At 36.6% G+C, this 14,596-nt stretch overlaps 1 protein-coding gene across 2 annotated transcripts in view; it reads left to right on the forward strand.

The window, feature by feature from the left end:
* The window catches only part of HYCC1 (hyccin PI4KA lipid kinase complex subunit 1), a 48,931-nt gene that overhangs the window by 25,069 nt on the left and 9,266 nt on the right, over positions 1 to 14,596 (forward strand). For both annotated transcript variants that reach the window (XM_060782101.2, XM_060782100.2), the window contains exons 3-10: positions 327 to 428; positions 920 to 1,099; positions 3,176 to 3,256; positions 5,123 to 5,238; positions 5,492 to 5,587; positions 7,716 to 7,832; positions 9,479 to 9,566; positions 11,308 to 11,458. In XM_060782101.2, coding sequence (XP_060638084.1) covers positions 327 to 428; positions 920 to 1,099; positions 3,176 to 3,256; positions 5,123 to 5,238; positions 5,492 to 5,587; positions 7,716 to 7,832; positions 9,479 to 9,566; positions 11,308 to 11,458 — 931 coding nt within the window. The remainder of the gene's footprint in view (positions 1 to 326; positions 429 to 919; positions 1,100 to 3,175; positions 3,257 to 5,122; positions 5,239 to 5,491; positions 5,588 to 7,715; positions 7,833 to 9,478; positions 9,567 to 11,307; positions 11,459 to 14,596) is intronic.

Genomic DNA, 14,596 nt, shown 5'->3' on the forward strand with positions numbered 1-14,596 from the left:
TTTCATGGTATTCAGCCATGGGAGTTTCAGTGGTCTCAAACTTCATTAATTCTACTGTGTGGATGCACCTCTAGTTATCCTAATTTTTTTTACATAGTCTGATTGAAGTGGAAGATGTTGTTCCTACTATGGTTAGACAGAAAACCTTGCTAATCTGGGAGATTTCTCAGTATATCCCAACCTGCATTCTGCTCATCTGCATCCTAGAATAATACAGTTTAAAATGTTAGGATTAATACTTTCTCAGTAGAAAGGAGGAACATATTTTTAGCTATAAATGCAATGAAAACATTGGCTTATTTTGTCTGTTACATGTTTTGTATTAGACTGTGCCGGAAGCATCTATTCCAAGCTATGCTAAAAATCTGAAAGACAAGATTTCTCTGGTTTCATCTCTTTATAAAGTTATTCAGGACCCACAAAGTGAGGTATGTAAATGTATACAGTAATACAGTTGGCCTGTGATTAAATACTGTAATAAAGTGTGCATATGGACAGAGTAATGAGAAGTACAAAATACAGTATGTATGATGCAAAATCATGTTTCATTTTTTAAGATTTCCTTGTTCTTAGATTTATCAGTGTATGTTTCAGCTTTTTAGAATGCCCTAAACATCAAATATCTGATTTTGAAGTTAATTGCATTTTTGTATGTACATTAAAAATAACCAGCTGGCAGGAAGGTTGTTTGCTATTGAAATCAGAAGGAGAAGGAATTTGTCATGCTGGAGAAAGGCAGAAATCTTTACTGCTGGTTAATAAGACATTAGGAAAAGAAGTAGGCACACGGCATTCTATATATGTAGTATTTGACACATAACAGTGGTGCTTTTGAAAATAGACAGATTATGTTTCCTTGTAAAGCAGAAAGTTGTATTGTCATAATATGTGAAATCACTCAGAGTGGTCTTTGTTTCAGCTGCTGGAGCCAGTCTGTCACCAGCTGTTTGAATTCTATCGCAGTGGTGAAGAACTTCTGTTGCAGTTTACATTGCAGTTTCTTCCAGAACTGATATGGTGCTATCTTGCTGTGTCTGCCAGCAAAGACCTACAGAGTAGTGGCTGCATAGAAGCACTTCTACTTGGAGTTTACAACTTGGTTTGTATTCACATTTCAGAAATGTATTAAAACTTTCTTGAGACAGAGTACAAACCATTGTGTGATGCTTGTATCTTCTTTTAACCAACTCTGTGTAGAAGAGGTTATTCCACCTATTTGTCCAAGGGAAGCTCATGAATAGGATATTAGTGAAAGAGCAACCTCGACCCCCCGCCCCGCAACTAATTTTATGAGAGATATAATTTATGATACTGTAGGGAACATATATCTGTCATGGTGATAACAAATGATTGCCTCATTTATCATTCATTTGTCCTATTCCTTTTAAAGCCGCCTGTGTTGACAGCTGTCACTACTGCATCTGGGTGTGAATTTCAGTTTAATGATGTGTTCCATAAGCAAAAACAATTATAGTAATAGAGAAATCTTAGTCAGATAGTAGTGGCTTGCACTATATTCATGGTAAAACTACCATGTTATGCTTGTGATAACAGTGGTGTTTATTTGCATCATTAGTCAGTATATTCATTTGCAACTAAATATATCTTGATTGTTGTAAAAGCATAAATGAAAGGGACATTGCTAATTTTTCTATCAGTACTTAAAACAGTGCTCTTCTGTAGCATATGCTACTTTATCAAATGCAGGAAATAGCTGTGAGAGCCTGCACAAACAGGCCTGAGCATGGAAAAGAGTCAAAAGAATGATATATCAAGGGATCTCAAAAAGTCAAGTGACAGAAATAGTTGCACTGCAGTACAACGTGCAAGCAAATACAAGATGCTGTAAAAGTAGCTATGATGAGCAGCCATTGAGAGTAGCTCAGCCTAGCAAGATCAATGTTGTAAATAAAATATGTCAACAGGGACCTTTATGTTCTACAGCAACAGACTAACAGTTACCTGTACATAATAATTTCTGTGACATATGTTCTGTGAACAGTTTTCTAGCATCTGACCATTTTAGAGCAATGTATGATAGTATCTGTAAATGTGGCCTCCTAATTTCTAATTGATGGAACTTTGTAAACACCTCAGCTTACTGAAAAGGAAAATTGTTCAATTTATATGCTAAATTGGGAAATTCAATTGTACTCCATAGGAAATAATGTAAGAAAAAGTTAAAGTATTAGTCTTATTCATGGTTAGGGGTCATATATAAATTGAACCTCCCTTATCAAAAAATCTAAAACCTTCCAAAATCTGAAACATTTTACTACCTATTGCCAGCTTCTGCCTCATTTGCCTGAAAGAAGCAGTTGCTGGTGGATCTGTACAGTTACAGGTACTGTAATTTTGGCAGTCTCTTGGATTCTCAGTCTCTTTCCAACCTCATGTATCACTCACAACATAAATAGTAAATGAATAAGACGTGAAGCTTGAGAGAAACATGAGGATCTGTGAAATGGTGAAAGGCATAGATTTGTTGTTAGCATTACACTTGGATTCTCACCTTTTCACAGCAGATATTTCTCCAGCCTTGCTTTGCATTTGTTGGATACTTGTGTTACATATGAGAGATGCACAGCTAGAGAGAGACTGAGAATTTTTGAAATGCCAAGAATCCAAATGTAGTGCTCAGCACAAATCTACATCTTTCTTTTGTCTCTCCAGCCCTGTAAATACAGTACATGCTATGCTACTTCTATTAAAAATACAGTGGGAATGAAATGTTTTTAGTCCCAAACATTTAGGATAAAGGAGGTTCAACTGCTAATCCTTTACAGGTTACTTGATGACAGCTTCCATCATTCCTCACTATTGGCTATGCTTGCTCGGTCTGATTGGACTTGGTGTTCAGTAATCTCTTGAGGGGTGCTTGATTGATTCCTATTTCTGAAATAAAACAATTTATCAATCATAGATTAATCAAAGTTATTACATTTCATCTGTAGAATGTTTTGATTAAATGGTGCAGAACAGGAAAAATAAAAATATTCTTGCTTCCACAATATATCTTTCTACAACTGCTAATTATTATACGGTGTCCATGCAGCAGCTTTGGGTAATGTTGGATAATATCAGCTTTTCTTGAAGTGAACTCTAGTCTAAATAAAGCAATGGTTCTTGTATATTTTGCACAGTATCATGTAACTTGCATTTTTACATCCCACAGGAAATAGTTGACAAAGAGGGACACAGTAGGGTATTAAGTTTCACAATTCCATCCTTATCAAAACCTTCAGTGTATCATGAAGTAAGTTTAATAAATATACTTTCCATGTTTTTGTTGTAGCCGTCTTGTCATCTTATGCAGGGATAACATGCAATTCTCCAACCTGTTTTTAGTGTGTAGCTCCCATCTTTCACTTTTGGCTGAAGGGATGATGGGAACTGAAATACAACAGCAGCTGGTGGGCCATAAGGTGCTCTCCCTAGTTCTTCAGCCTAAATATTTGCAGTTGATGCAACTAGGTACTGTAAATTAAAAAAAAACTAGATGTGGCTTAATGGGAACTAGGGTTTTGCAAGATGAGAGAGTGACTCCATTTAAAACATGGGTGGGTGCCTTGCACACCAAGGAATGTGCCCAGTTCCAGGATAGTTTTATGATCTCTGGGCTCCCTGGCTAAACAGATTGCAGTTTTAGCTCTTGGAAGCCTCCAGAATCAGTAATGAAAACATAATGTAATACTCTCTCTAGCTTGTTTTGCCCTCTTACTCTCCTCTCTCTATAGTACTCAAAAAGACTTGGGGGGGGGGGGGGGGCTGGTGTGTTGTGTAGTGGATCCCCAGAGCTGAAAATCCTCCTCCGACATATAAAAGTATAATTTATATGAAAGCATGAAATATGTAATTGTTCAGCGTTATAATTATATTACATGAATTTATGTGAGAAATGTTATTGCATCTACAAATCTAATGAATATTATTTTTTTTCAAAATAGTAACCATTGGCATAATAAATTTTTTTTTAATATCATTCCCTTTTGAGTGTTGTAATCCCGCTTGCAGATAGAATAGTATGTGGAAAAGTGGGGGTACTTGCTGTACTTTTTCCAGCACTGTTTTTGCAAACTTCAGGGTAATCATTTATAGTGAACACCCAACAATACCTGTACAAGTTGTGTGTTGTTTGCAGCTCTGGATTGTACATTGCATCGAGATCCTACATAAGAATAGCTTCCCTTCTGAAAATGCAGTTGTGTGCCCAGTTTGAACTAGATTAGGGGGTTATAATGCTGAAACAGGAATACTAGAAGAACCAAATTCTTGAAGTCAGTATACATAGTCATAGAATCATAGAGTTGGAAGAGACCTCGTGGGCCGTCCAATTCAACCCCCTGCCAAGAAACAAGAAAATCGCATTCAAAGCACCCCTGGCAGACTAGAGGCAGAAGGTACAGGGTAGTAGCAGACTCATTTGCTAAACTTGGTCTACTGTAAAATAACAACAAAATGACTTTGGCAAAGTGAAGAATACATTGAAGCATAGAATGCATGGAAGGGAACATTTCCCTCTGTTTCTGGCTATTTGCTTTAATCTTGGTGGTGCTCCAAAGCTGGAACCAATCTCTTTCTCAAGAGCAACAGCCCCCCCCCCCCCCGCAATTTTTTGAAAATAGAGTAGGAGTAGTTTAATGTTTAATGGTTCCTCACTTTTTTCGTCTCAAGAGTGACTTGAGAAACTGCAAGTTGCTTCTGGTGTGAGAGAATTGGCCGTCTGCAAGGACTTTGCCCAGGGAATGCCCAGATGTTTTACCATCTTTGTGGGAGGCTTCTCTCATGTCCCTGCATGGGGAGCTGGAGCTGACAGAGGGAGGTCATCCGTGCCCTCACTGGATTCGAATCTGCGACCTGTCAGTCTTCAGCCTGCTGGCACAAGAGTTTAATCTATTAAGTTTGTAATGGTGTGCAGCTGCATTTCATTTACCATGTTTGACTTCCCTGTTGAACTCATAATGGATGTAGTCTTTTAGCATGTATTAATGAGGCGGATATGCATGGAATGATTGTTGAAAAACTATTTGCTATCTTTATTTACTTGTTTTGTTTTTTAGTTATTTAAACGTTTTTCAGTATTCTTCTCCTGAATGATTTATCAAGTGTTTGTTTTCTTTAGCCATCCAGTATTGGTTCCATGGCTCTTACTGAGGGTGCTCTCTCTCAACATGGCTTATCCAGGGTTGTGTACAGTGGACCGTATTTGCAAAGAGAGATGCTGACAGCACAAAACAGGTAAAAGCACATAGTGCACCTTTAGTCCTAGAACTATGAACTACCCTTTCATAAGTATTACATGTTCTCCATTTGCAAAAACAAAAGCTGGATATTGTTGCTAGCTTTTAAGATGAGAGTTAACAGAATGTGCATTTTCTCCTTGTAAATATAAGTTCTTGTCTGTTTCCATTATTCAGAGGTCTTTTTTTTTGTATGTTTACAGGTTTGAAGTGCTTCCATTATTCAGAGGTCTTTTTTTGTATGTTTACAGGTTTGAAGTGTTGACATTCCTTTTATTGCGATACAATGCTGCCTTAAGCTATATGCCTGCAGTTTCTCTTCAGTCACTATGCCAGATATGTTCAAGGTAATCCAATCTCTCTCTTCATTAAAAGGAATTCAGAGTAAACATCAAATGTTTTATAGAACAGTGTGGGGTCCATCTGATGGGTCTGTAGTCAATCTTCTACCCACTGAAGCCTCCGTGGCCTATATGGACTTCCAAAATGCTGAAAATCAAAGAGCTGGAAGAGACCACCATCCACTCCAACTTCTTGTCATGGAGTTTCTTCAATTTTAAGATGCCTGGTATGAACACATAGGACTAGTTTTTATATGACAAATTCAGTTTAATAAACCATTGTTAGGAAGTGAACAAGTGATGAGCAATCTGTGCTGTCCTCTTCTGTGTGTCTGTAGGTCAGAACTTCCCAGTTCTGAAACATATCACTGTGAAGGAAATCACTCAATTCTACAGTTTCCTGGTGTTTTCTCTGAATGTTATTTTGTTGATTCATACAAATGAATAATGTCCTCAATCACAATTGGGAAGACTTGACTGATATTATTAGGAGATTCTTCCCTTCATTAACAGCCTTGTGCTTTAAAAGTGGAATACAGCACTGAATTCAAACTTCATTGGATTTTTCTAACTATTTTAGACATGTTAATTTTGATCAAAAGAATGATGAACACAGAGAAAATGCGTAAGATTTCAGAAAATAATATAAATGCAAAAGCAACCCTTTTTCAGTTTGGCATAATTAGGTACTGAAATCACATTACAGTGTAAGAAATGATGACGCAGAAAAAACCAATTTGGAAGTGAATAAAGTCTAATGAGCTATAAAAAAAATCTTACTCTGACTCTTACAGAAGAATCGGCAAATTTCCTCCAGATGTAGGGTCATTTTTGTTTCTAATTTGGAAATAGGCCTAGCAGGAGGCTTTCTCCAGTTCCAACTCTTAATTGCTAACTAGTATTAGATTTGAAATCAAACTGGTTTATGATAGTTATGGTTTAGCTTGATAGATTCCTTGGCTGCTATTTCCCCCATAGTTAATGTATGGAACCCCATGCCAGGTTCTTCCACCTAACTGAAGAAGTAAAGATGCTCACGCTGACACTTTTACAGTTTGCTTGCCCATTGCTGGGAAAAAAATGAAGCCACTGTAGATCATGATAATAAAAGCTGTGAAGGGATCATTTTGACAGTAGTGATGCAACGTGAGAATAGTTTGCGCCTCTAATTATGTTTTATGGCATCTCATTAATCTTTCCCTTTCCAGTATTTTACTCATGTATACAAGTCTCCTGTATCCCACATAGCACTGAAAAACTGTGTTGGGGGAGATTTCAGAGATGATTCCTATTCATGTCTGAGACAGACTGAAATAATGCCATCTTTTTTAGAGATGAAGAGAAAAGATGAAGATGCTTAGCAGGGCTGTTGCTTTTCTTGAAGGGTTAAGGTGAAACCTTTTGAAGGTAGAAGCCTTTAAAAATCAAACCAAGGGGGATTCTCTTGGAAGGCCATTGGTTACATTATGGTATTTTGTATAGATTTGTTAGGAGAGATCACTGGTAATGAAAACCATATTTTGTTTGCTGTCAAGTTAATATTGGGTTCATCACTCAGTAATGGTAACACAAAGTAGGAAGACTGTACTTGTTTGAAACATGTTTGAAAAATATTACTTGTTAAGCCTCAACACAAAGTGAATGAACAAACTTCGGGGGTTTAGACTGCACTGAAAATAATTTTGACTAAGTGCAAGAATTCTGGACTAGCTGAGACTCTTGAACAGCAATTGTCTGCCTGAATTGCAAGATCAGATTTAGAGCCAGAGGAAGAAAAAAGAGTTGTAGGACTCCCAATTTAGTATTATAGGTACTATCTCAATGGATGCTGAAAGGCTTTTAGCACGGTAAATGCCCCCTTAGGTTTCAGATTGGATGTTTTATAATGATCAGTCAGAATCTGTTGAACATGTTGTATTTACCAGTTAAGTATTGGATCTTAATAGGGATTTGTGCAAAAACCAGTGTCTCTGTTTAGCTGTAAGCAAACTCATATAATGTTAGATTGCACCATTTATAGATAATCCTTTTGACTTGCAAATGCACAATAGTTTTCATGTTGTAATCGTTTAATTACAACACACAATGAGTCAAGTTAAACTAACTGTACTAATTGTAATATTGTTTGTTTTAGGATCTGTGTTTGTGGATATCCTCGCCAGCAAGTGAGGAAATATCGAGGCATAAACAGCAGGATTCCAGTTTCCTCTGAATTCATGGTTCAAATGTTAACTGGGATTTATTATGCGTTGTGAGTAAATGCTTTGTATATTAAATTAATAGGACCTTTAGTATAGTACAGTATGCTTGCACAATAGAGCAGCATCAACATTTGTATTTATATTAAATATTTCTATTAAATATTAAGCTACATACGTGGCAGATTTGAGCCCCTCTAAATGAACCTTTCCTTTTAAAAATGCCTTTATTTTTATTGAAATTTCAAATGATGCATTTGTTTTGCAATATGTTTTATTCTTCTCCATATGTGTTCAGACTTCAGATCATGAACATTTTTTCTATTCTAACTTGGAACATGCACAAAAATGTGTGGTAGTATAAATGGGAAAAAATTTGAAAATATTTTTAAAAGGTAAAAAAATTGTTTTTCCAGTGTTGAAAAGCTGTGATATGTATTCTTTTCACAGTTTGAGACTGACTTTGTGCAAAATATGCATGTGATTCTTGTGAGCAGAAAACAGCATTTTCTGTGTTAATATTTCTGCATTCTTTTCTTTGTATAAAATGCTGTTTTCTGTGTAAAACAACTATATGTGAATTTTGTGCACGTAAATCCTTAATTTGGATAGCCTTTGGGAACTGTATTTCTTCTTTGAGTCTCTGACTCATATAAACGTGTAAGCTGTACTTGGTGCATTCTATAATTCAAAACCTATACGAGGGGTGTCAAACTCATTTTCATTGAGGGCTACTTTAGCTTCGTCCATGGCTATTGAATCCACAGACGCGAAATATCCATGGATATAGAAGGCCAGCTACATATATATTTAGATAGTGTTTAGTGATCTTTAGTTTTCACCCAGTTTGGATCTTCAGGTATTACTGAACAACAACTCCCATCACCTTTGATTTTCCACCATGTGGACTGGGGATAATGGGAATTGCATCCTAAAAGCACTTGTGGTTCTCAGACTGGGGAAAGGTTAAAGGACAGTGTAAAGTCAGACATCATATCCACAAGCCTTGTATCTACATTCAAACCCAACTATCCTGACTAAACAGAACAAACTGCAGCCTTATTGTATCATAACTCCCATCAGCTCGAGTCATGATGTCAAACAATTAGGAATACAGGAGTTTTAATCCAGCATCTGAAGGCCACATAAAAGGACATGGCGAATTGGAATTGGCCCGAGGGCCTTGAGTTTGACACATGTATTTAAGAGCTATTATTTAAGCATTTTGGCAGAAGAACCAAAATGCTTCACAACTCTAGAAAATAGGAGATCCTTATCACATACCTCTTGCATCACATCTGATTTAATGTTCTGTGCTGTGTGCATGAATGACATTGATAAATCCTTTCTGGAAAACTTGCAAATTTCTTCTTGTTGCAGAGACACTTTGCAAACATCAGTTTCCTAAAATCTATTCAGGAGACTCATAGATTTCAGCTAGATATAACTAAGCATTTAATTCATGGGTTTAACTGGCATATTGAATTGTATTTTGTTGTTCAACATAGAGCACACTGCTGAGAAAGGCAGCAGATGATCTGACATTGCATCTTGGGGTTCTGATACAATCTAATACAAAACAGGAAGATCTTGCAAAATTCTACCTGACCTTTTAAGGATGAACAAACAATATGGCTATGATGGAGTAGCGATAGCTAGTATTTTTTGATTTGCAGTCAGTTTTTTTTAACTTTTCCAGTTATAATGGAGAATGGGATCTGGCCCGTAAAGCAATGGATGATGTTTTATACAGAGCGCAACTGGAGCTGTATCCAGAACCATTGTTGGTAGGTGTTTTATATCAAATTATTTTTGTGCATTTTATTTTACATAGTAATATATCCTTTCTTCTCACCTTTCTCCTACTATGATCGAAGTGTGGGATTCTTAGACACCTAGAGTCCCTATGGGGAAGAAAGGTGGAGTATAAATAAAGTAAATAATAATACTTATATAAACCACCAAGTGTCTAGATCCAGGGAAGTCATGCTACCTCTGTATTCTGCCTTGGTCAGACCACACCTGGAATATTGTGTCCAATTCTGGGCACCACAATTGAAGAGAGATATTGACAAGTTGGAATGTGTCCAGAGGATCAAGGGTCCGGAGAACAAGCCCTATGAGGAGCGGGTTAAAAAGCTGGGCATGTTTAGCCTGAAGAAGAGAAGGCTGAGAGGAGACATGATAGCCATGTATAAATATGTAAGGGGAAGTCATAGGGAGGAGGGAGCAAGCTTGTTTGCTGCTGCCCTGGAGACTAGGACGCGGAACAATGGCTTCAAACTACAAGAAAGGAGATTCCATCTGAATATTAGGAAGAATTTCCTGACTGTGAGAGCTGTTCAGCAGTGGAACTCTCTGCCCCGGAGTGTGGTGGAGGCTCCTTCTTTGGAAGCTTTTAAACAGAGGCTGGAAGGTCATCTTTTGGGGGTGCTTTGAATGCAACTTTCCTCCTTCTTGGCAGGGGGTTGGACTGGATGGTTCACGAGGTCTCTTCCAACTCTATGATTCTATTATTTTAAGGTAGTATTTGTAATAAACCATTTATAGAACAGTGAAATAGACAGTTTCTAGCCTTTGCAGGGAAAATAAAGAGAAAACAAAGAGGGGAAAACAATATAGACAACACCATGATAGGAGGGTCATCTTAGGATTGCCATAAGTCAGAAACCACATGAAAGTGCACAGCAGCAACAGTTGTGTAAGACCTTAAAGCTGCCAACAGTCAGAAATAGCCCTTGAAAGTGTTTGTAAGGCAATGTAATTGATATGACAGAGTTACAGGTTAGCGACCATATAAAGCATGTCTACAGTAATACAATCCGTTTGCTGCTTTTGCTACATTTATATACCATCTTTCTGTTAATCAAGCCATTGAAAATATTACAAAAAGGCAACATGCTATAAAAAGAAAATTTGGCTCAACGAAATTTGTAGTTTGTTTAAGAGTTGTTGGCATGAGCTCTTTGTTCTGAACTTCGAGGTTTCTATGCTTTATCACAAATATAATGAGGATATGCATAAATGGTGTCATATCTGACTTACAGATGTGATCTAATGCTCTTGGACTTTCACTTGTGTGGTTGAATAAAGGAAATCCTTCAGGGATGCTGATTCAATGATGCTGGTGAAGAGGAATGCATGAAAGAGTTTTTGAAAAGTGGATTTGATGAGTGGTTCACAGTTGGTACAAATGCAATGCCACTGTGGTGACTATGTAATTGCATGTCTCCTGTTATTCATATATGCATTACTTTCAATAACATTACTTTCAGTAATATAAAAGGATTTCTTTAGCAACTTATACAACAGGCATTCTCAATCTAAATTGTTCATTAATCCGTTGAAGGAATATAATTATAAAGTGATGGAAGCCAAGCATTACCTGTTTTGACATTTGTCTTATGTAACAGTTTTACAAAATGCACTCCTATATGGAGTGTGTGTGTGTGTAAATGTTGCTTTATATAACACTGATGGAAAGTACCACAATCAGATTGATTCGGTTTTATTTTTTGTTTTCTTAAGGTTGCTAATGCAATAAAAGCTTCATTGCCTCAAGGTGCCATCAAATCTAGTAAAGAAGGTATTCAGGTTGAAATTACGCCTACAGCATCTAGAATATCAAGAAATGCAGTAACCAGCATGTCTATTCGGGGTCATAGATGGAAAAGACATGGTAAGAGAAGTATTATTTTTTTTATAACTGAATCTTAAAGTTGAAGCTCCTGGTCCTGTATTTTGCAACATTTTTATAACTGAATCTTAAAGTTGAAATGTGAGAGTAGTGTGGGTATTCAAAGGGGGTCTATTAACATCTGATAAAGAGAGAATATCACAAAGTTTGCTGGTGAGCTTATTTTGATGGCCTTTTCTCTCCCTTAAACTAAGATCTGGCCTTAATGTGCATGAATATCAATGATTACATAGTACTTATTATTCAGTTCACATTCATTGCATTGACATTTTCATAATCATCTGCAGATTGAATCTCTTAACTCCCCACCTCTAGAATATGATCATGCTTAGTATCTTCTTAGTCCAGTTGACAGTTTAGGTATATTATTTTAACTCCCAGAGTAACCACATTAATGTGGATATTTGCCTGGACCTTCAACATCACAAAACACCTGAAGTTATGTAACAGTGATTGTTACTTATTTTAAGGTAATTCCCTGGCTGTTAAAATTACACTGTTGGCTTTTTGTTAAGGAATATTGCACTCCTAGAGTGTAAGGTCTCTCATTTGTATTTATTCATGTGATAGTCACTATGAAACAATTAGTTTTTGACTGCTTAAATGGATCCCGAACATACCTGAATATAACTGATCCGAATGTTCTTATTCTTCAGAAGACTCTTAAGTGCAGTTATCTTGTCTTAAGTGATGATTGCTTATGTGTTTGGTTAAGAATTCTCAGCTGTGTTTTAGTGCAGCACAGTAATGATTGTGGATTTACTGCTGTAAAACGGCAAAGGAACCAAGGCACGTGCACTATCAATATGTCACTTTTTGTTTTCTGTTTTATTGTATAGGAGATTGCTGTATTTTTTCACTTTTAAGGTGCACTTTCCCCCTACATAGACATCTCTAAAAATGGGGTGCATCTTAGCTTTGCAGATGTATATTATGTATTTTTCTTGTTGTTGGTTCTGTAATTAGGATGGGTCTTACAATCAATGGCTTCTTACAATTGAAAAATGTGTGTGTGTGTGTGTGTGTGTATGGATTATATTTACTTTATATATTAGTTAATATATCCTATATAATATATGTTTGTTAGAGTGCACAAGTATATACATTATATATGAGATGGTCCATAACTTAATTTTTCTAATTTTCTTTTGTGAATATTAATGTTTTCAACAATACTTTAAAATGCATAGTAATGATTTTTGACTGCCAGCTTGTAGCTTTATAGAGTATTTCAGTTTTCAGGCCTGTGGATAAAGCCTAATGCACAGAGTTCAGTGGTAGCAAATAGTGAGTTATGTTCTCATAAATTAGAACATAGAAAGATGCTCCATACAGAGTGAATTGCTATCTGCTACTATCTTGCTGCTATTTAAGGATTAATATTCATGGTAGGTAGGTACCAATGTCTCATCTCCTAAATGATACTATAATAGCAAGATGCTACTTTTCTTAAAAGTTTTTAAAAAAACAAAACTCTGATTTATGTGGTTACTGATTTTGCCTTGCACATAATAAATTTTTAAGGAAAAGTTGGCGTATTGTTTTTAAATACAGCAACATATAGAACTATAAGGTCACAGATCATAATACTCCTTTTTTAGCTAATACAATTTGCTACCTTTATATATAATTATAAATGTATTGATAGTTCAGAAAAAATGAACATCTTGCATATTTCAGAAACCATTTTTTAATATTGCTTTGCAGCAGGAGTCATACCTGATGACACAGGTGCTGAATGTGGCGAGTCATTGATTAGGACAAGTGTTTGCTGCAGCAGATAACAATAAGGCAAGAGGCTTGTTAGTTTTAGTAAAGCAACTGACTCCAGTAAGGATAAACCTTAACTTTATTAAGAAGAAGGATAATTTGCCAGGTATGCAAGTATGGCTGGAGTCTTCTCAGTAACTAATAAGTTCTGAGCTTTCTGTTCAGAAAGGTGATATCATAATGTTATGACAAAATGTGGGGACACTTTGTGCTTTTTGATATCATCTCTGAATTACACAAATGAGGTTTTGTGCTGGCACAGAGAACTCTTTTCTGAGATGAGAAATTTTGGTAGGAATCCCATTCCCATTCTCTCATGCGGAAGTGTGTCTCAGCTATCTTTTCTCAATTCCTTTTTTTCTAATGCTTTAGAAGTATTGAACAGCATGTCCTCATGAACTAATGAATCGTCAAGATACACGGCGTGGTTTTCTTCTATGTAGTTTAGAAATCTATTTTGTTTTTCCCTACACCATTATTTACAACTACTTTGAGTGACATACTGAGTGCTTAGGAAGGTTCATAAGATTCGGTCTTGTCCAATTTGTAAAGTTTTGATGAACATAGGCAGGTTACTACAGTTGGCTGGCTGTCCAGTAAAAAAGTTGAGCTTAGCATGTCTGGTGGCTTAGGACTCAGAGGTCAAGTATTACACTGCCACTATTGATGAAACCCTCTTATGTTGAGCCATGGCTTTAGATCCAACCTTGTATCTAATCACATGATTTGTGATTAGTGACAGGTGCCTCAGCAATGTCACAGTCTTGTTTCTGCATTCTTTCTCCTTATTTATTGTTTCAGACATTTATATCCTGTCCTTCTCACCCCCGAAGGGAGACTCAGGGAGGCTTACAACCTTGGACATCCCCCCCTTCCATTCACATACACATACACACCAGTCAGGAATTTAAATACAATGTTTCAATAAAACATCTTTCTCAAAGTAAGGAAGTGGAGGCTACTAAGACAAAGAAAGTGAAATCAGAAGCTGGATCTTTGTCTATGCCCCTCTTAGAAGCATCAACCCCCTCTTCTCTTGATAGCGACCTCTTTGATATCTCTTCTATTATTTTGTTTCAGACATTGTAGCAACCATAGACTGCTTCATCAGTACTAGTATCATCATTACAGTTGCTTCTGAAAATTTATTCACAACCTGTGGACACAGATCTTATTTCATTGGTATCATTTGGAATTGGCAGGCATAGATTTCTGTGACATTCCCTGATAACTTCTGTATAGGATCCTGTTCAAGGTAGGAGATTTAAGAGGCATTTCAAATAAATGAGAACTCTCCTTTGCTCACACTCTGTCAGGAGAGGCTTCGATATCACACTCCAGACATCCTTC

The sequence above is a fragment of the Anolis sagrei genome, chromosome 6, assembly GCF_037176765.1.
Source record: "Anolis sagrei isolate rAnoSag1 chromosome 6, rAnoSag1.mat, whole genome shotgun sequence".
Lineage (NCBI taxonomy): Eukaryota > Metazoa > Chordata > Lepidosauria > Squamata > Dactyloidae > Anolis > Anolis sagrei.